This window comes from Engystomops pustulosus, chromosome 9 (genome assembly GCF_040894005.1).
Source record: "Engystomops pustulosus chromosome 9, aEngPut4.maternal, whole genome shotgun sequence".
NCBI classification, from domain to species: domain Eukaryota; kingdom Metazoa; phylum Chordata; class Amphibia; order Anura; family Leptodactylidae; genus Engystomops; species Engystomops pustulosus.
Genome location: NC_092419.1, coordinates 10,494,134 through 10,514,850, shown reverse-complemented (window position 1 = coordinate 10,514,850; position 20,717 = coordinate 10,494,134). Strand labels below are relative to the sequence as shown.

Here is a 20,717-nt window from a genome sequence, read left to right as displayed (position 1 = left end):
ACCCATGTCTATATCTATCCACCACTGGGCATATACTAGCTGGGAAGCCAGGTAATAAAGATACAGATCCGGGGCAGCCAGTCCACCCCTAGCCTTGGGAGCCTGAAGCAGCGCTAAACTGAATCGTGGGGCACTACTCTGCCAGTAGAAGGACCTGAGAATGCCGTCTAAGCGTTTAAACAAGCTCTTAGGAAGCAGTATAGGACAGGCATGGAAAAGGTATAGAAATTTGGGGAGGAAGATCATTTTGAATATGTTAATACGCCCGTATAGGGACAAGGGGAGAGTGGACCAGGCTTTTAAGCGCGATTCCGTTGCAGCTATCAGGGGTGTGATGTTTAACTCCGTATATGCCTGGACCTTGCGTGATACCTGGATTCCCAAATATTTAAAGGTGGACACCACCTGGACTGGGACGGGGAGGGAGTGTACCCCCATCTCTGATAAGGGAAAGAGGGCCGATTTGTCCCAGTTAACCCGGAGACCTGAGAACCCCCCATAACGTTCTATCAAGGACAGAAGGGATTCCAGAGAGGGGCCCACATCCCCAAGGTATACAAGTGTATCATCAGCATAGAGAGATACCTTTTCAATAATAGAACCTCTAGTAATGCCCTTAATGCTATCGGAGTGACGGATCGCCACAGCAAGGGGTTCAATGGCAAGTGCGAAGAGGAGGGGAGATAGTGGGCAACCCTGTCTAGTGCCCCTGGCCATAGGGAGAGTAGGTGAGATATTAAGATTGGTCCTTACCCTAGCCTTAGGCTCGTTATACAGTAACCTAACCAGTGCTGTGAAGCGAGGGCCAATACCCAGCCTGGGCAAGAGGGTCCACAAATAGGGCCATTCCACAGAATCAAATGCCTTACAATTGTCTAAGGACAATATAAACCCAGGGTCTGGAGACCGCTCTGCCTCTGCTATATTCAGGTGTAGTCTTTGTATATTTATGTCAGTTCCCCTCCCAGGCATAAAGCCTGTCTGGTCCGGGTGAACCAAGGATAATATTACTTTATTAAGCCTTGTTGCCAGAATTTTTGCTAGTATTTTAACATCCGAGTTTAGGAGGGAAATTGGACGGTACGAGTCAGGAAGCAGAGGGTCCTTACCAGGCTTGGGAATAACTACAATAAGGGCCTCTCGCATGGAGTCAGGAAGGGAACCGCTATCAAGCGCATCGGAGTATAGGCTAAGAAGAAGGGGAACCAGGGTCTCACAGTTATCCCTATACCACTCACCTCCCAGCCCATCAAGTCCAGGTGTCTTACCGGGGGGCAACGATTGGATGGCCAGTTCCACCTCCTCCGCCGAGAGCGGGGCATCAAGCTCCGATGACTGTGCCGGTGTGAGCCTCCAAAGTGGAAGACTGTCAAGGAATCTGGAAATCTCGACGGAAGAGGCGGACAATCTGGAGCTGTAAAGAGAGGCATAGAATTAATAAAATACCATGTTAATGGCCCAGGGTTCTGTGATCAGGGCTCCACTACTGTTAAGGATAGAGGGAACGGAAGCACAAGGACGTTCAGCCCGCGAGAGATATGCAAGCATTTTCCCATTTTTATCTCCGAATTCAAAGATAGACGCTTCCCTGGCCAGCAGGCGCTTGCTGGTGCGCTCCTTCACTACAGCTAGATGGTTCCTCTGCGCCTGCGCCCAAGTCTTTTTATTCCCGGGAGTAGGTTTCTCTAGGTAATCCTTTTCTGCGGTCACCAGTGCAGCCGTCAGCCTCTCCTCCTGCGCATTTAGTGACTTCCTATGGCCAGCTACCCCCGACATGAATGCCCCCCGCACCGAGGACTTGTACGAGTCCCAGACTAGAAGAGGATCAGGATGGGTTGAGTGTACATCCCAGAACTCGCTGTGCGCTGCCCTAACAGTACTCTGGACCGCTGGGGATAGGAGCCAGGCCGGGTGCAGGCGCCATAAGCGGGAGTCGCTGGGGGGGCCTATAAGGAGACTGATGAGCAGGGCAGAGTGGTCTGACGCACTGCGCGGGCAATAGGATACTTGATCAACGTGCTGCAGCATATCAGGGGAGACAAAGGCCAGGTCAATCCTAGAGAAGCTCTTATGAACAGAGGAATAGAATGAATATTCTCTCTCTTGAGGGTGTTTACTACGCCAAACATCGGCGAGGTCTAGAGAAGTGAGCCACTCATTCAGACGGACCGAGCCTGTGTCTAGGCCGCTTGTGCGATCCAGGGAGGGATTAGGGACAGCATTGAAGTCACCAATGCAGAGTATCGGACTTGGAGGCATAGCAGCCAGTTTACTGGATATTAGGTGCAATACAGCTGGATCAAAGGGAGGTGGGACATAAATAGACGCAATAGTAAAGGTAAAGCCCCACAAGGCACAATGTACGACCACGTAACGGCCAAAGTGATCCGGTGCTACCTGTATGACCTCTATGGGAAGCGCTTTGGATATGAGTATGGATACTCCCCTAGCGTAGACAGAGTAGAAGGAATGATAACCTCTAGCCACCCAGGCCCGCTTCAGAGACAGGACTTTCTGACCCGTAAGGTGTGTCTCTTGGATACATACAATATGGGGGGCCTGACGCTTAATGACGTCTAACATCAGAGCCCTCTTGAATTTGGAGTTAAGTCCCCTCACATTCCAACTCATTACCTTAAGTGAAGACATATTAGCGGAAGGGAAAAGGGTGTGGGGAAGGAGACGTGAGCAACCAAGCATTCATCCTTTCATACCACAAAGACATAGACAGACAGACAACAGTGAGCATAACAAATATAACAGAACTGAACTAACAATCCCAAGAATACAAACCCCCTGTCTAACACCCTAACAGCAGTAGTGTAGACCTATACCCAATAACAATCAAATAGTAGAACAGTGGTCCCTAACTCAAGACAAACCTACACCATTTGTCCCGGGACCTTCAACCCTTAATATATATATGATCAGGAGATTATTAGGCAGCCATATTTTGCGAGAACCACAGAGGGGATAGGGGAGGGGGGGGGGGGGGGAGAGAGCTAGACGCAGGGAGGTAGTGGTAACAGGGAGGGGGGAGGGGGGGGGGAGGGAGAAGGAGGAAAGGAGGGAGAAGGGAAAGTGCCGTATGTGGCGCACTGGTCGATATGACCAAAAAGAGAACGCAATCAGTCACAAGGTACATTTTGTGAGGCACGTAATATGTGAACAAATATTAGAAAGCTGTAATAATGATCTAGGACCCCTAGATATCTATTCAGGACTAAGTCCAGCATTGTCATTGCGTATCAGATAAAAGGATATGGGTCCAGTCACTCAGGAAGTGCGGGCCTCCCAGCAGGAGCCCGAGGGGCTGCATCAGCCCAGTGAAGTGCTTCGGATGCAGAGAAATCAGGGTAGAAGGACACTCTGCTGTTAGCATACAGAATTTCTCCCTTGGTACGGACAGCCCTGAGGATAGAGTCCCTGTTCCTAAAGTGCAGCAGCCGGGCCAGGAAGGGTCTTGGATTGCCCCCTGGAGGGCCAGGGCGGGATGGCACTCGATGGGCCCTTTCCACTGTGAAGAACGGGGAGAAGGTATCTGCAGGAAGCATATTTTTGAGCCAATTTTCAAAAAAGGATACAGGGTCAGACCCTTCCACTTTTTCGGGGAGGCCAACCACTCTGACGTTGTTCCGTCGCAGGCGGTTTTCGAGGTCATCAGCTCTGTCGATGGATGCAGACATTTGGCGCTGAAGCTCTCTGATCTGCGTCGGCATAGGCCTCTGGACATCCTCCACCTCAGATATTCTGCGTTCAGTTTCAGTAATTCGCTCTTTAGCTTTGTGGACATTGTGTCTTAAAAGAACAAAATCCTGTCGCAGCTCATCCACCTTGGTGACCAGTTTGGATTGGCATCCGTTTATGGCCGCCAGCACCTCTGCAAATTTCCGATCCAACTCCGTGGCCGCGTCAGACGGATCAGCACCCTCTTCATAGCTTACAAGCTGCGGCGGGCTCTGGGAGCCTTCAAAGAGGGAGGGAGAGGAGTTTGGGGACCCCTGAGGAGAGCAGGGCTGTGTGTGGGAGAATCTCCCCAACTTTTTAGCAGCATTCGACTGTATCTGTGCAAGAACGGCTTGGGATGTGGAGCAATCCTGCGCATCCAGGGGTTCCAGGGACTGGAATGGAGGATCTTCATGGACGGATTCATCATCCGATGGAGGCGCAGACACCCCGGACGCTGCTTTGAGCAATTTAGCCGTCCTCCTCCGATTACCCATGGCGTCTGGGCAGGGGGGGCCAGTGATAAACAATCGAGGAGCCTAGCGTCCAGTAATTAGCAGAGATACAGTCCAAACCCACGTGGAGTATTGCAGCAGGACTGCAAGGGTTAATATAAAACAGAACCCAGGAGTAGGGGATCACTGGGAGTATGGAGGACTCAGTGCTGGGCTGTACAAACTGGGGTCCCCAGGGCAGAGGTGGGCAGCAACAGGGGAATTACTTCCCTACCTGGTCCTGGCTCAGTCCAGCAGTGTCAGGGTTAACCCTGCGCGCCTAGGCCTCAGGCAGCGCAGGGGAGTCCCACAAGATGGCGCCTCCAGCAGGATGCAGTGCTGGCTGGAGCGCTGCCGCGGCACCTCCGGTGGTAGAAGCGGTGTCTCGGGCTGCAGGAGAAGAGGATGATCGGTGCAGCGCTGTGTACCTGCCGCGGCACTCAGTCCGGCATCAGGCCACGCCCCCTTCGTGGTAGATGTCCTTTAAGGCAGCAGGGGACAGTATATATTTAGACCGCAGCTTCACTGTTCACTTTGTCTTCCACTCTTTTCATGCTGAGGCTCTCACCCATCATTACTCTGATGCTGACGGGAATGGATTGTCCATTATCCACTATAATAATAATCTTAATAATAATAATCTTTATTTATATAGCGCCATCAAATTACGTAGCGCTTTACAAATCCACTACATTGGGATCCTGCTTGGCTTTATACCCCAGCTCTATAAATCCTTAGAAAACTAAGAAAGGGAAGAAAAAATATCAGTAAAACACGGAAACCAGTCTGGGTATGACTATGAGAGGGAGAATGGAAATCCTCTACAATTTATATAGCGGCTTCTAAGGATAAAAACAAACAAAAGCTAAACTTGTGTTCCCCGTTCCCTTCTCCTCGGGTTGGGACAGCGCCCTGAGTCTTGCATTTAAACAATACAAGGCCTGGTTATCGACTGCATGCAGTTCCCTGCGCCACCTTTGCGCTAGCATCGAGTTATGAACGCAACGCTAAGGGAACGTGTGCCCGCGGCCTAAGCTGCTGTGAAAACATTAACAGAGACGATTACACGAAGGAAAACGCTTTCAATGAAACGCAGTCACATGAAAAAGCCGTGAGTTTCAGGGATGCGTTTAAAACCACCGCATGTGAACGCGCCCTCAGAATACACATTTTTGTTCAGAACCTCATAAGGCCTCGTTCACACAATCAGTTTTTCAGACGCAGGTTTTGAAGCCAAAAGCAGGTGTGGATCCTAACAAGTGAGAACATATCATTGAAAGCCGCTGCTCCTATTTTTCTCATTCCAATTCTCAAAAACTGCATCTGAAAAACTGAACGTGTGAACGCGCCCAGAGGGCGGACTCCCATGTGGCGCTTTGGCGTAACCCCTCACACTTGCGTTTTGGTTGCGTGTAAAAACGTAACAACGCAACACATGGGAATCCGCTCTAAGATGCACCTCAGCTGCTGCAGAACCTCATCAGTACACAACAATTGGCTTATCTGTCTCTCATGTGGTTACGGTTTGTTGGAAACTTTACCCCCTTTGTAACACAATTCTATAAAAGGTAAATGTGGAGAGAAAAAAAATATTAAAAATACACATCAGTTTAGTTTTGACTACAATAAAAGTTCTACCTTGTTCCCATCTGGTGATGCTTATCAACACCTGTACAAAGATGGCCGCCGCGGCTTCAAGGTCTGGCGCGGTGACGCGCTTCCGGTCCTGACGTCAGCCAAGTCTTTAACTCCAAGATGGCGGCCGCCACAAGTAGCGGCGGCGTGGGGTCGGGGGCTGATTTCCTGGGGTTCACCCCCTTGTCTAAGTGTGGGAAGAAGAGTGACCCCAAGAGGAAGCGGGTGAACAGGAATAAGAAGAAGAACTGGAAGAAGCACAGCGATGTCCGCGATGTGGAGGAGTTCATGGACGATGTGCGGCTGCAGGAGAGGACGGTCGGGTGAGGACTGGGGAGACACGCGGGGACTGAGGAGCGGCTCCTTGTACCTACCGTCAGCTGCAGGACCTCTCTGTGTACATGGAGTGACCACCATGTAGCATCATGTGACCTATCTGCCCTATAAGGGAACCTATCTGCATATTTTACCCCTATAAACTCCCAGTCCCCTCAGGTAGCGGGTGAAATGCCCTCTTATTACCCTCATTGATGTAAAATCTCATCCATTTATCTGTTTAAAAAAAAAATCTTCAAATTCCTATACAAATGTCCAGAGACGAGTCACTTTTTGTCAGAGCAGAGTCACTCCATAGGTTCTATAGTACCTAGAGCCATGGGATGACTGTATATTAAGCAGACTAAAGCTGCACACACCCCACCTTCCTGTCTCATATTTACAGCAGAGATTTGCCCTTGAATAGAGGTGTGTGTATATAATTGGGTCCCCCCATCCGTGCCCAGTAAGTCTATATGGACATCATACAGGAGTTCCCCCAGTCTGGACCTATAAGCCATGAATGGGAGATGATGTGGAGGGCTGTGCAGTCATTTGCCTCCTAGGGGGTTGTTTGTCTTGGGAAGGGGTCCCTACTCCCTGCTTGGGGACACACATCTAGGGACCACAGTGTGTGTGTGTGTGGGGGGGGGGTGTCTTCAGTATTTATATACGGCTCCAGGTTAATAGGATCCTATTTAAAGTGGTTATTTAAAAAGGGGCAACTATGTCCAGGTCACCAGCTGGAAGATGAGTGTCTGATCTCTTTAGGGCCTGACCCTCGGGACCCCCGTGATAAGGGTCCATGAGTCCCCCACTAGTGTTCGCTTCAGGTCTAGGATGGACCTTTCTGTCTGTGAGTGTTACCTGACCGCTGTCTCTTCTCTTCCAGGGGTCTGGTATCGGAAAAATCAGATGAAAGTTTATTCTTTATGGACAAGGGCAGCACCAAGGGAAATAAGAAAGGTAAGAGCCGCGCCGGAGGGTCCATCGCTTATCTGGACGTCTCTGGATGGATTGTCACTGTGTAGATCAGTGTCCTCCGCCTGGATCCGTGCTGCAGCCCTGAGCGATCCTTACAGGAGATGTACTAGTAGCTCCTGTTCTCCCCTTATTTACAGGATGGAGGACCAGAATCTTTGTATCGGTTAGACTACTGGACCCTCTTGCTCAAGGCGCATTCACACGTTGCGTTTTGACCTGCATTTTCATTGCGTTTGAAACGCATATACAACAGCTGATGTGGGGTAATTTGCCTAATTACATTACCGTTTACGTTTGTAAACGCAATGTTAACGCATGTGTTACAGTGATGTAATTAGGCAAATCACCTCTCCTCAGCTGTTGTATATGCGTTTCAAACGCAATGAAAACGCAAGTCAAAACGCAACGTGTGAACGCGCCCTCTCAGAAACGGGATTCTGGTTCTTATATTGGATGGAGTACAAGGTCGAGCACGAGTCTCTCCCAACACAATGGGAGTACGCGGTGCTCAGCCCTTTCCAGCACTTCCATAGTATTACATGGAGATACTTGACATCAGCTCCATCCGTTGGTGGGTACGGGACCCCGTTATTATGATTGTTGGGGTCACAGCAGTTTAACCCTTATGAGATTGTTATCCAACTCGGTACAACCCCTTTAAAGAGGACCTGTCACCTAAATTTTCGTAGTGTTAGCTTGATGGCGTTACTGGAAACCTCCGGTAACGCTATATAACACTGCGGCGGGGTACAGTGTAATCATCGGACAGCTGTCCGATGTATTCATGAGGGGGCGGTCCGAGGCGCTTCCTCTTCCCCGGACCGCCCCGCTCACTCCATAGGCCGGCAGTGACTGCCGCACGCTAGGCGGCAGTCACCGCCCCTAGCCACACCCCAACCCCGCCCCCCTCATGAATACGTCGGGCAGCTTTGCGAGCTGTCCGACAATTACATTGTACCCCGCCGTTACTAAATGTAACTAAAGTAAGCAGCTCCTAGTGCTTGATCAAACGCCGCAGTTTTAGTGATAGCGTTACCGGAAACCTCCGGTAAGGAGTGAGCTCCTGGTGCCGAAAATTTTGGTGACAGGTCCTCTTTAAGAACTGGAGTTGGGGGTAAGGCGACATTTTCACTCCAGCTTTTAGTTCAACTACAGCTCCCAGGAAAATAACTTGTTCAACTGCTCTTAAAGTACCATCAACCTTAATCGAGCATGCTGGGATATGTAGTGTCACAATTGCTTTAAAGTTGTGGGTGCCTTAAAGGGATCCGGTCACCACATTTTTCACACATACAGCTAGTTGCAGGTTCCCTATAAACTGACCACCCTGTTTTAGCTAATAGTTTCCCTCAGATCCCCTTATAATTATCTTTATAATTCTGTCTGGTATCCAGGGATATTTATAGCGATTCGAGGGGGTGTGGCTTTCTCAGGCTGAATCCAGCAGCTCCTCCGCATGATTTCTCAGCATGCAATAGTTATGTCATGTGACCGGGGTGACATCATCTCAGGTCCTTTAGCCTCCCAACATTAGAAAACCCTACACCATGCACATATGTGATCACATAGTGTGTGTGTGTACATTTTAAAAAGAAATAACATAAAATGACTGCTCTGATTTTATGTGATTCCTTTTTAAAATTTAAAAATCAGATATGTGCATGGTGTACAGTTTGCTAATGCGGTCAATATTAAACCTCTCCTATTCCTTAGATCAGTGCGATGGCAAAGATTTTAATAGTTGGGTCTTAAAACGTTAAAAAAAATATTTAAAAAACGCCATAGTGTGCCAGACGTAACTTTTCATACTTCATTGTACAGAGCGGTGTATGGTGGCATAGTCTGCGGGATGTGATGAGGTTTTCATTGATGACATTTCGAAAACTATGTGGTCACTTTTTGTAGCTTTTTTTTAAATTTTTTTTATTGTAGGCCAATAAGTGATAAATCAAATATTTGGACATTATTTCCATTATTGAGTTCACTGACGGGAATAATAGATCAGACATTTTGGGATACGGCGATGCCTTGTGTGTGTTTTGTTTGTTTTTTTGTTAAATTTATTTGTATCCATGTTTTAGGAAATGGGGGTTGAATTTTTTTTTTCATATTTTTAAAAATGTATTTTTCTCATTATTTGAACCCTAGGGATCTGATCGCAATATATCTGTATTGCAGTGTGTTACAGATATACTGCTTTTCTGACTCTCTGACTTTTCTGTAATAATTAAATCCAAATGATGAGTAGGTGAACCTTTTAATAGGTTCCCAGCTGTCATTGTGATGTCACAGTCGGCACTGACCAGCATTTAAACATGGCGGGACCTAGCAGCAGGACCCCTCGTGGCTCTAGTACTAAAATTCACCTCTGTTTATTACCAGGTGCCAAAAAGATTACCGGTAAGAAGCAAACAAAACCTTTACGGATCGACCTTATTTTACAGCCGGACTCCAGAGTCCCCGCACCTAAAGAGTGAGTGTGTTACTTTCTGCAGAGTCCGATAAATTGTGTTTTAGTATTTTAAGTCAAAGGATTTCTAGTAATATATTAAATTGCAAAAATGTAGATCCGCACTGTAACACACGACTAAGTTATAGAGGTTATGTCCTGCAGTGTCCACTAGGGGGCAGTATAAGACAACCCTCTATACATGCAGTCATTCCTGACATCCTCTGTCTCCGCAGCATTCTCGCTCATCAGCTTCCTAACGCTAAGAAGCTGAAAAGGAAACGGGAACGAGAAGAGAAGCTGGAAGAGAAGGGCGTCCTCCCCCGGACTGATAGACTTCTCCTGGAACAGCAAGACAAACCCAGCACAAGACGGAAGGACGAGGTTAACAATAACCCGAGCAGAGGCTTCTATGATCTGTGGGCAGACAAGAGTACGTGGCATCAGTGCTTGTGTAATGTGTAGCATGTTACCTGCTCACTCGCTCATTAACCCTCCGTGTTTCACTATAGACCCCCTGGACGCCCCATTAGAAGGCAAAGACCAGTGGTATCTGGAGCAGACCAAGAAGGGGCGTGTTAAGGTGAGCCTAAGGGTGTAAGTCAGTGTGTTCCTGGGTTATTCCTCCTGGTAATGTGTCCACTAAAGGAAGCTGGAAATATAAACCAGCACAGCTTACAGGTGGCTCTTCTCACCGTACCTGGCGCTGAGGACGCCTGACTCTTTCAAACTCCTGCGCACGTGAAGTTGGAAGCTGTGCAGTTAAGAGCTAAGACCCGGGCAGGGCCGAAGGTGATAAGAGAAACGTGTAAGTGGTGGCGGCTATTAGTTGTGTCTGGTAGACTGTGAAGGGTCTCGGTGCTGGTCTGTATTCTGCAGAGGTGACCCGATTGGGCTTCATTTATGTAAAATAGAATCTACAAACCTGGTGTCATAAGATGCAGCTATCGCTCCTATGATTGGGCCTTACGCCTGATATTTCCTCGTCTCCTTCCCAGCGTCCAGAAAGGCTAAACAAGAAACCATCGGTGCTTCCGGCTGTAGAAGTCGCTGCTCCCGGGGCCTCCTATAACCCGACTTTTGAATCGCATCAGGTCAGTGAGATGAATGTTCTTAATATTTTTTTTGTTATACTGTTATAATTTATGTATATTGCTCCTCGCACATCAGAAATTGGAGCTTTTCAAAAACCTTGTTCTCCCCTATTTCCTGCAGGAGCTGCTGCTGAAGGCTCACGAGGTGGAGGTGAAGAAGCGGAAAGTGGAACAGAGGCTGAACAGAAAGCTAAAGCGTCCGAGCAAAGATAAAATTGCCACCGAGGTCCGTAATCTCTCAATCAATGGTCGGACTTCTCTGTATCTTCTGGGGGTCATTCCTGGGTACAGGGGCCTTGACTTGTCCCCCAGATAGGAGACATAATTTTTTGGTAGCGCCAGATCCTAGACGTCCTATAGATATTATATAACAAGATTGTTAATGTCCGTTTCCCTTCTTCTGCAGGAAACGCGGTTACAGGAGCTGTGCGAGGGTCTGGTGGAGGAGTCTGATGATGAACGTCCTCCAGGAGATGACATGAAACCAGAGGAGGAGAAGGCGATATCTCTACCTCAAGGAGAGCGCAAGACGGAACGACAGAGGAAGAAGGAAAAAGAGGCCAAAGTCTTGGTAAGATTTGTTTGCAGGTTTAGTTCTACATTTCAGGTGGTCAGATAAGTGGCAGATGTAGCATTTTCTGCATTGACCATTGGTGTGATCCCTTCCCTGAGACAATGTGGCTCTAAATTGTCTTGTATAAAGTAAAGGACGTGTTTCCAAGTTCCCAGATGCCCTCGTTGAGACTGATGTCCATTGCAATATCCTAAAATACTTTTTAGTTCAGTATTCTGTGTCTTGCCTGTTAAAGGGGTTGTCCCATATTTTATCACCCCTCTATCCATAGGAAGAGAATACTAGTCTGGTGATGGTCTGATTGCAGGGACCACCCCACAACAAGGGATAGTGGAATTGAATCAAGCGGCAGATAATGTGTCCTGCCTTTAAATTTAATACTGTGGGAGCATTTGAAATTCGCCATCTAACGCACCTATAGTATTTTATGAAGCAGCAGAACAAGTGTGACCTGCACCTTGTCCCCTCGGTTCTCCCAAACGGTTGGAGTCCCGGCAGTCAAACCTCTATCAATGAGATTGTTACTGCACAAGAGCGCGGCCTGCAGCGTGCTGAAACTTTCTGTGCTTCTGTGAGATTACATCCGGCAGAGGGTGTGGGGTTAAGTGCTGTGGGAGTGGACAGGGTAACTTTCTGTGAAACTTCAGCACTGAGAGACTTGGAACTGCCTTTGTAGCCTTTCTGGCTCATTAACATAATTTCAAACGTTGATGTTCGAAGGCAAGAGGCCATAGATAACAAATATATTCACACTTCCAGTGCCTGGATCTATGAGTAATATCCCTGTGTTTTATCATGATGGATTTTGATGGTAGATTTTATTTTAGGACCGTGAAATATTGGTCCTCCTGGTACCTGCATAGAAGTCGTTTTCTCCAGTTTATGGAGCTGGAAGCAGGTTGTACTCAACTCTTTTCACAAGCTAATGCTGTACATGTTTTATACACTGAAATATTCAGCATGTTCTGCTGTGGTGGTCTTAATCATGGACGGGGTCTCATTTCCCTGATCTTCCCCTCCCCCCCAAATTCTGTAGATGTGGTGGTAAATATCGTGTGACCTCCACCCTCCCAGTGCTAAGCAGCGATGCCCTTCTCAGAGGCTGTAAATCCCTGGCTTGGTAATTCATTGGCACCCGGGCACAGGGCCAGCACCAGCTTATAATTCCACCTCCCGTCAAGGTGTTTCCTCCAGCTTGTTGCATATTCTGCAATGTGTTTCCCTTCTAGATTAATTCCTAATATAAAGGAAGACATTAAATGAATGGGGGTGCAGGTGGGATGAGTAACGTATATGTCGCTTATGGATCTTTATCGGTAAACGTCGGCTGCAGTTTACTTCTACTTGGGGGAATTTTCATAAAATGATGAGGGATCCGATAATCTGATCACGAACAGATCTTCTGGGAATTTCAGCCTCAAATGTTGAGTAAAATAGGTCGTGTGTTAATCGCGCTGGGGCTCGTCTTTGAGAGTGAACTTATTCTGTACATATTGCAGCCCCATTATGTGACACTTCCATCTGCTCGGATATTGTGGTAAATTCCTTCTCCCAATGAAATAAATGATGTGCCTCCTAGACTTGCCTTCTAGTTATGACAGGGTCATATTAGCTTCCCAAATCCAGGTTTTGACTTGATATTTGACCTTGGTTTGGCTTAAAGGAAACCTACCACTACAGATCTACCTATTAAGGTAGAACGGGTGGTAGGTGCATCTAATGTATGTAAGGATGGTCCTTTTTAGGGCTAATCCTTTACTCTCCTCGATCTTTGCTAATCTTTAATCCGTGAAGCCATAGTTCTGCGCATGCGCAGTAGCTCCTGGTTTGGAGCCGAGATCGCGCAGCCGCTGGCCTGTGTTTTGCACGTGCACAGAACTCCGGGTTTGCTACAAGGAGCTGTGCACTGAAGACGTCTGGTAGGAGGATCAAAGAGGCTTCTGGGGCGTGGGGTAGCCGCTCCGTGTAGCCTCAGTTCTGGCTACTCCACGCCCCGGTATCCTCTTTAGAAAATTTGCATGTTACCTAAATTAAAGATTAGAAAAGATAGAGGGAAGTAAAGGATTAGCCCCCAAAAGGACTATCCTTACATTCATTAGATGCACCTACTACCTGATCTACCTTAATAGGTAGGTCTGTAGTGGTAGGTTTCCTTTAATGTAGTCGTTGTGCCCTATGATGAGACCCATCCTTGCGCTGTGAGCATTCTCTGCAATGCATGCTGGGAATGTGATGCGAATTCTGGGTGCCCTGGGGTTATGGTGTGTTTGCCATCCCTGGGGTCTGAGGGTACAGATCGGTGTTATCTCTTGTAGTGTCTTGTAGTATTTCCTGCCCAACTTTTAGTAAGTTTTCTGCCTTTATTTTATTAGATGATGCGTCAAGCAGCTGAGAGGAAGGAGAAGCTGCGGCAGCAGGGGCTGTACCAGCTCAAATCCATCCAGAGCGCCCTGAAGTCCAGACAAGCCGAGCTACTGAGGCGCAAGCAGCTGCGGGAGGAGAGGAAGAAAGCCCAGGCTTTACAACCCCGGAGACTGGGCCGCCTCAAGTGAGTGCTGGTGCTGGCTTTTTATTTCCACATTTATTAGGAACAAAGGTTTATGGTTCTACGTCGGACCCGTGTTGGATTGCGCAAAATTTATTTGTGCGCCAAAGGTTGCGTTCACACGTGGACTCAAATAATGACCTGTTAGATTGGACGGAAGTGGACCTCCGTAGTCAACCGACTGACATGTTGGGGGTTCTCTTTTTGGTGCTATGCACAAACTGCTCATGCAGTAGTAGTTCTGCAGAACCTCTTGTAGCTCTTTGGGTTCATTAGGATCCATCTGCCCTGTGATGAGACGCATCCTTGCGCTGTGAGTATTTTCAGCTTTGCTGTAGATGTGATGCCAACGCTGGGTGCCCTGGTGCTGGGTGTGTTAACCTGTTCTAGGGCCTGAGGGCAGAGTGGATTGGGTTAATTCATAGCTGTGACCTATAATTGGTTAAAGTGATCAATAGTGGGGGGGGAGGGGGGCGGGGCGGGCAACAGATCCTGTAATGATGATGACTCTGTCCTCCATATAGTGGCTATTCAGAGGTACTGCAGCTTTTCTGATTCTCTGAATCGGTAACCCATTACTATGGAGTGTACAGAGCGGATCGTTGTGGGATCCGGATGTCAGATCATATTCTTAGTCTGACCTAAGGATGGTTCTGAAGTCTAAAAATCTCCTGCGAAACTCTAATAAGAGCTTTGGATCACTTACCTGTTTTTTTTTTTTTTTCGCCATCTGTGCCTGCGATTTGACCCATTTTCTTATCCAAAGGTATCAAGATCCCGACATCGATATCCTGCTAAGCGAAGAGCTAACTGATTCCCTGCGGAGGCTCAAGGTAAAACTTGCGCTCCCCGTCTAATATCGGATCTTGCCTCTGTGGGATCTTTAGAAGTAGATTTTTGTGAGATGTTATCTGCATTGAGCACTTGACTTGCTTTAGCCGCTAGAATAACAAGGGGGATATTGTCTTCCAGCCGGAGGGGAGCGTCATCAAAGACCGCTTTAAGAGTTTCCAGAAGAGAAGCCTCATCGAGCCAAGGGAGCGTGCAAAGTAAGTGCTGGTTGTGTTCATTGCCTAATGGTCATGACGTGCGGGCATGCTAACAGGACCGGTGCCAAGTAGAGATCTGAGGCCGACCCACCATCTCCTGCTGTGGTTTTGCAGTATTGGAAAGCAAATCCACGTGTGGTAAAGCCGCTGCGATCTCTGGTGACCTGTTCGCACTTGGGCACAGAGCTCTGACTTGAACATGAGATGCCAAAAATCTCTCAATTAACTAGATTTTAAGTTTCCTGCTCAAAAATCCTGACCCCTTCCTTCTACCAATTCGTTGCAGGTTCAAGAGAAAGCTGAAGGTCAAATATGTGGAGAAACGCGCATTCCGGGAAATCACGTAGGTTCCAGAAGATTTGAGTAAATATTTCCTGACGCTTATATTGCGTCATCCTGTTTCTATTGCAATGCAGAGACGGTGAGCCCCGTGCAATCCGATTTCCCGATCTTGCTTAAACCTGTGTGTTTGGAACTGAGAACTTTCAGAGAATGGGCTTTGCATAAAAATGGTGAAATGAGCCCAATGTAAGCTAAGCTCGAGCTGCAATTGGGGCATGGTACATGGTGAGCTGTAGAAGGGGAACTATCCTCACCCCTCTCCATAGGGAGCCGTGCAGCTAAGCCACATGTACGGTGAATAATCCAGCATGCTGGAAGCAATGCTCTTCTATGGCGACTGTATGCTAACTGCTGCTCATACGGCTGCCATATGTTTGTGTGCATAAGGCCTGAGTGTCACATGCAGCCTGGGATATGCTGGGGGGGGGGGTCAGTCGATGCATCCACATAAGGCTTTGAGTGACACCTCCTGCCGTAGTTTTATGTGCATTATGGCCCTAAACGCCATGGAAGAGTCTGTAGACTTGGGATTGTGTCTCATACAGAGGCCTCGGAGCTTCCTTCACACTAACTTTGCTTTTCTCCTTGTGTTATGTATTAATCCAATGGGCAGTGCACAGACTAATGCATTTCTATTAGCTCATACACACAGCCATGGTTTCTGTGGATCATACATGAGCCGCCTGAGCTGTAACACTCGGTTCCTATTCCTGCCGGTATTTGCTCTTCTATGGTCATCGATGTGCGAGCGGATCTCAAAGGACCAGGGGTCCATTGTTCTCGCCCACGAGAGATTCGAGGAAGAGAACGTTCAGACGGCCACAATGGAAGTGACCGGGAGCCATAGATGTTGTGTCATTGTGATGGGATCGGGGGGGGGGGCTGCTCCTCTGCCTATGGAGGAAGGAGGTGGTGAAGAGCGCTCACTCCATTTCCTCCCAGCCCTGTGCTCCCCTGGGATCTGGTCCAAATGGGCACATGGCTGTCCGCAAGTCCCTACCACAGCTGAAATTCCACCCTCCTACCCCCATAGACCCATGGTCAGTCTCTGTACTTTACTGGTGGATATCTGCACCTGCTCACTTATTCTTCTCTTCTTGTCAGGGCCTGAATTGGACTGGTCTTCCTCCTGGAGGCTGGATCTGCACCCTGGAGGTCTGCATGGAGCTGCGTCGTCTGTCACCTTCACATCCGGCTCATTCCGCCTATTGGATTAACAGGATTCATCAGGTCACTGCCACCACTGTCCTGGTTTATCCAGATTGAATTATTTCACCTCCTCCTCTGGGATATCTACAGACCTCCTATACCAGACACTGTAATCCCACTAGTGATGGCTTCCCTGCACCAGGTGATACCACGTGTGACAAGGGGACACAAAGAGATTGAGATCATGACACCACTGGTACCTCCTCTTATCAGACATTGATGCCTTTGGATTTGTGCAGGGACTTTATTACAACTTTTCTGTGCAAATAAATATCTATTTTGGAGTCATTTGCGTTATTGACACCTCAGTACAGATCCGAACACTGCAAAATACCTGCATGGGTCATAAGGATAGAAGACCAGATCCAGGAGCACTACCCATAACAGAACACTGCACATATTCGGGTCATAAGGATGTACTGCAGTACCCAATATGGCCATCAGCAATGGTGGCGCTGGTTGTAGGGAATAGAAACCATTTCTTTCTTTTCTAAGAATGTTCTCTCCATCTACTAACCCCAAACTACCAGACCCTCAGAAAGGAGCCTCCTAGAATTTTTTTTGGTGAAATCTCTCCCATTTACCTATAAATCACTATTCTCCAGCCCCCCTAATGTATCTCCTGTAGCTGTGTCTCAAACTGCCTGCATCTCTGGTTCTAGCTCTTCCAGGCTTGTGGTTTTATTGAGTTGAGATTCTTATCTTTAATCTGACACCAGCAGAATGTTTCTACTCCCAAAACTGAAGGTAGGGGCATCTGAATTCCCTACCCCTTAAGCCTCCTGATCTTGACTTGTCTTGTGCAAATATGACTCTTCTTTGCTTACTCTCCCATGCCTTTGGATATTTACCTTTTAATAGGTTGTAGCTTTTGCATTTGCACAAGGCCAGTGGTAGTTTTAATGGGGAAAAAAAAAAATCTGGTGATCGGTTCTCATTTAAGGGGATTTTTAGTTTGGCCAAATGGTAATACTTTAAAGGGAACCTGTCATCAGGTTTAGCTGATGACATTTTTTTAAACAGCCATTGTAATAGAGATACGGTAATTGCTCTTCTAGGACTTCAGCATGGATGTAAAGTATATTAATTTTTGATTCCCTGCCCAGCAGCCTTGAGTGAGTCGTTGGCTGGAGTCACCACTTAGTCTTGATCCCTCCACTTCAGTCTACAAGAAGTGACTTGCAAATACATCTTGTGCAGTCAGTTCCTTCTATCTGTTACGCACATGGATAGCGAGGGAGGCGAGACATTGAAGCTTTGGCAATACACAAACTCCATAGAGTGTTCTGTGACTGTTCCCTACCTAGCAAAGTCTGTGAAGGCTGTGCTGTAAGAGTAGAGATGGACTGACCTGTCTACCTCACCACATGTATGACTGGAAATGAAGCTCACCGCACAAGCGCAAGATTTTCTTTGTGCAGTCGTAGTCAGAGGGGGAGGAGGGATTCTGTCACAAGGAGACTGGGACATGGGCTGTTTAAGTCGACGCCCCCATGACTCATTTCTGTTGCTGACTTCACTCTCTCTTACGTGGTTTTACCATTGTTCATCGAAGGCCCAAGATAAGAAAAGGGACAGCAAAAAAAACAAAGTCCTGCAAGATCGATAACACTTGACATTGGGTGTACAAATAATGCGTTGCCAAGCTGTTTTCCCTAAATCTGCTGGCGCCAATGCGAGTAGCTGACGGGTGCAGTATGTGTTCTAGGACGTGGCGGGTGTTACGTGAGCCGATGACTGCGCCATATGGCACATTACTGGGATTGCTGGATACGGAAGAGCTCGGATTGAATGACGCGGAGCGGCCGGTATCGGGAGAATCCCAATGGAGTCTGTAGAAGTTCACGGTCCCTGCTTAATGCACAAATGTCCTTTTTCCCCCTGTAATCCCCCCGGCTGCTCATTCGCGGTGGCGGCGTCTGCTGATGTGAGGCTTTTTGGCTCGGCTCCATGTATTATTCAGGGGATTAATGCATTTTCGATGTCTTGCGTTGGGTTTTGTCTCCTTGTTTCCTGCTGATGCCACAGAAATAGAAACACTGAATTTGTATTTTTTTCATCTCCCTTACCCTCCCCGTTACTTGTCCTTTATAGATTCTAAATTTAGCTGTGAGGCTGCCCTGCGGTTCTGGCGGCGGAGAGGGAAGGGGCCTGCGTGTAGAGGAGCGAGCGTGCTGGGCTCCGGGGCTACCGTGTTCTGCTCTGATGAGGAGATCTTAACCATTGCTGGGCTGAGATTAGACCAAAATCACCAACTTAGGTCGAGCCATCACGTCTGCATTACAGGTCAATTATAGTTTAGTTCTCCTCAAGCTGAACTCTTTATAAATTCATCGCCTCCCCGGACTGGATTTAGCCTTGTATATGTCACATTATACCACACGGGTTATTTCAGGAACAATCTATATGCATCGAGAATGACTGGAGGCTGCAATGAATATTAACGTTGTTACTGACGTAAGACGAACGTTAAAGTCCCATTATCACATTCAGACATGTTCTCGTTTCGGGTCTCTCTGAAGGCTGCGTACAGTTTTAATTTAAAGGGGTTCTCCCGAGGTTCAAAAACATTGCTGCAGTCTTCCAAAAACAGCGCCACACCTGACCATGGGTAGTGCGTGGTATTGCAACTAAGCTCCATTTCTATACAGCTGAGCTGCAATTCCAGCATGGAACCATGGTCAGGTGTGGCACTGTTTTTGGAAAAGAGCAGCCATGTTTTTTAACCTCAAGAGAACACCTTTAATGTATTGCAATGTAGAGATAACAACAATTGGGATCACTACGCTCTAGACTTCTATTAAAGGGAATGTCATAGATGGTTCATCAATATCCCACTAACAGTATGTTGTCAAGCAATTGAACAGCTTCTGGATCATGTTTCTTTCATGATCCAGCTTGGTGACATCATCCAGAAAATCAACTTTAAAGTTAGATGTATAAAGTCAGGGAGGCGGAGAGTTAAAATTGAAGTCAAGCTCTCCCTGACTTTGAACACCTCCTCCCATGTGATTATGTCATTATGCACTGGACTTCAGGAGATCTGGTCAATGATGTCCCTGGACACAGGACCATAAATTACATTGAATGTCGAAATCTAAGGCAGAGAGAGCTTGACTTCAGTGTTAAACTCTCCGCCTCCTTGACTTCATAAAACCAATTTACATCTGACTTCAAAGTTGATTTTCTGGATGATTCCACCACACCAGATCATGAAAGAAACATCATCAGGAAGCTACTCAGCTGCTTGACAACATACTGCTAGTGGTTTATTAGGCCAATTTCTGATGACAGGTTCCCTTTAAGGCAGATGGTAGGTAGGGTAGTTAGGGGGGGGGGGTCTGATATGGATAGTTGATTCTAAGCATACTGTTGAACATTGGCCCTGCAATGAGAAAGGTAAACTTTTCTTTTTATTGGAAAAAGCCAGTTATTATTATTTAAAAGAAAAACACTTTGGCAATGTGTATACTATTATCTAGAGGGAGCCAGAAAAAGGGCTCCTGATGACAGGTTCCCTTTAAAGTCCAGGATAGGTCTAGAAACCCAGAAATTCCAACTTTTGAACCCATTTAGCATGACATCTCTCTTAAAGTGTAAATCTAGTTCTAGCACAGGCCCTTCAAGGAAATATCCTGTACAGATCCTACTCAATCTCCGATTCACAGATCCTACTAGTGCATCGGGGTATGAGCACCATTATCCATATTAAAGGGGACACCACACTAATGACAATCGTCCTTATTATAGAGTGGACTTATTTATATCTGGTATAAATCTACATTATATATAGAGCAAAACCATGTGCCTCACTTAACATAGTACCTCCTAAAATGTATGCTGCTCACAGCCACCACTAGGGGGAGCCCAGTGCGTACAGATTTCTGTCTCTAATACAATGGCTGGGTCTAATGCAGAGCCACTACTACTCTCACTACAGAGCCACAGATTTTCGGGCTACCTGACGGAATCGGTGTTCTTTGAACTTTGTGAACCAGAATGTGTGTATGAAGAAACCCTAAAGCCGTACACAGGTGAACTAATAAGGATTAATGGCCACAATATGGACTGTATGTCACATACATATTATGGTCAATGATAATTTGGCTCTAAATGGGCATTTACAACTCAGCCAGACATGGCCAAGAAAGTCCAACAAGATATATAGAGAGGCATGGGTGTTTCAGAAACTAGATGGCTAAGATGAGATCACCCCTTTAAGTGGGGGGAGGGGGAGTTCCATAACATATATGCATAAACTCTCTTTAGGGTAGGTCATTAATGACCGATCCATGGGTTTC

The 20,717-nt window shown here is 47.2% G+C and overlaps 1 protein-coding gene across 1 annotated transcript; it reads left to right on the top strand.

Annotated features, from left to right (window-relative positions):
* Nucleotides 1-5,929: 5,929 nt before the first annotated feature.
* Nucleotides 5,930-16,700, top strand: NOP53 (NOP53 ribosome biogenesis factor). The gene is made up of 13 exons (XM_072123798.1): nucleotides 5,930-6,178; nucleotides 7,063-7,136; nucleotides 9,537-9,627; nucleotides 9,840-10,036; nucleotides 10,116-10,186; nucleotides 10,602-10,697; nucleotides 10,819-10,923; nucleotides 11,104-11,268; nucleotides 13,644-13,819; nucleotides 14,583-14,649; nucleotides 14,789-14,865; nucleotides 15,152-15,208; nucleotides 16,312-16,700. The coding sequence occupies exons 1-13, from the start codon at nucleotides 5,976-5,978 to the stop codon at nucleotides 16,316-16,318; spliced, it is 1,386 nt and encodes a 461-aa protein (XP_071979899.1). The 5' UTR covers nucleotides 5,930-5,975; the 3' UTR covers nucleotides 16,319-16,700.
* Nucleotides 16,701-20,717: the final 4,017 nt, after the last annotated feature.

Excerpts from the sequence above, each read along its gene's own strand:
- NOP53 (XM_072123798.1), top strand. The coding sequence starts at position 5,976 with ATGGCGGCCGCCACAAGTAGCGGCGGCGTGGGGTCGGGGGCTGATTTC. Across the intron at positions 10,037-10,115 it reads TGATCTGTGGGCAGACAAGA|ACCCCCTGGACGCCCCATTA; the intron begins GTACGTGGCATC and ends GTTTCACTATAG. Across the intron at positions 10,187-10,601 it reads CCAAGAAGGGGCGTGTTAAG|CGTCCAGAAAGGCTAAACAA; the intron begins GTGAGCCTAAGG and ends TCTCCTTCCCAG.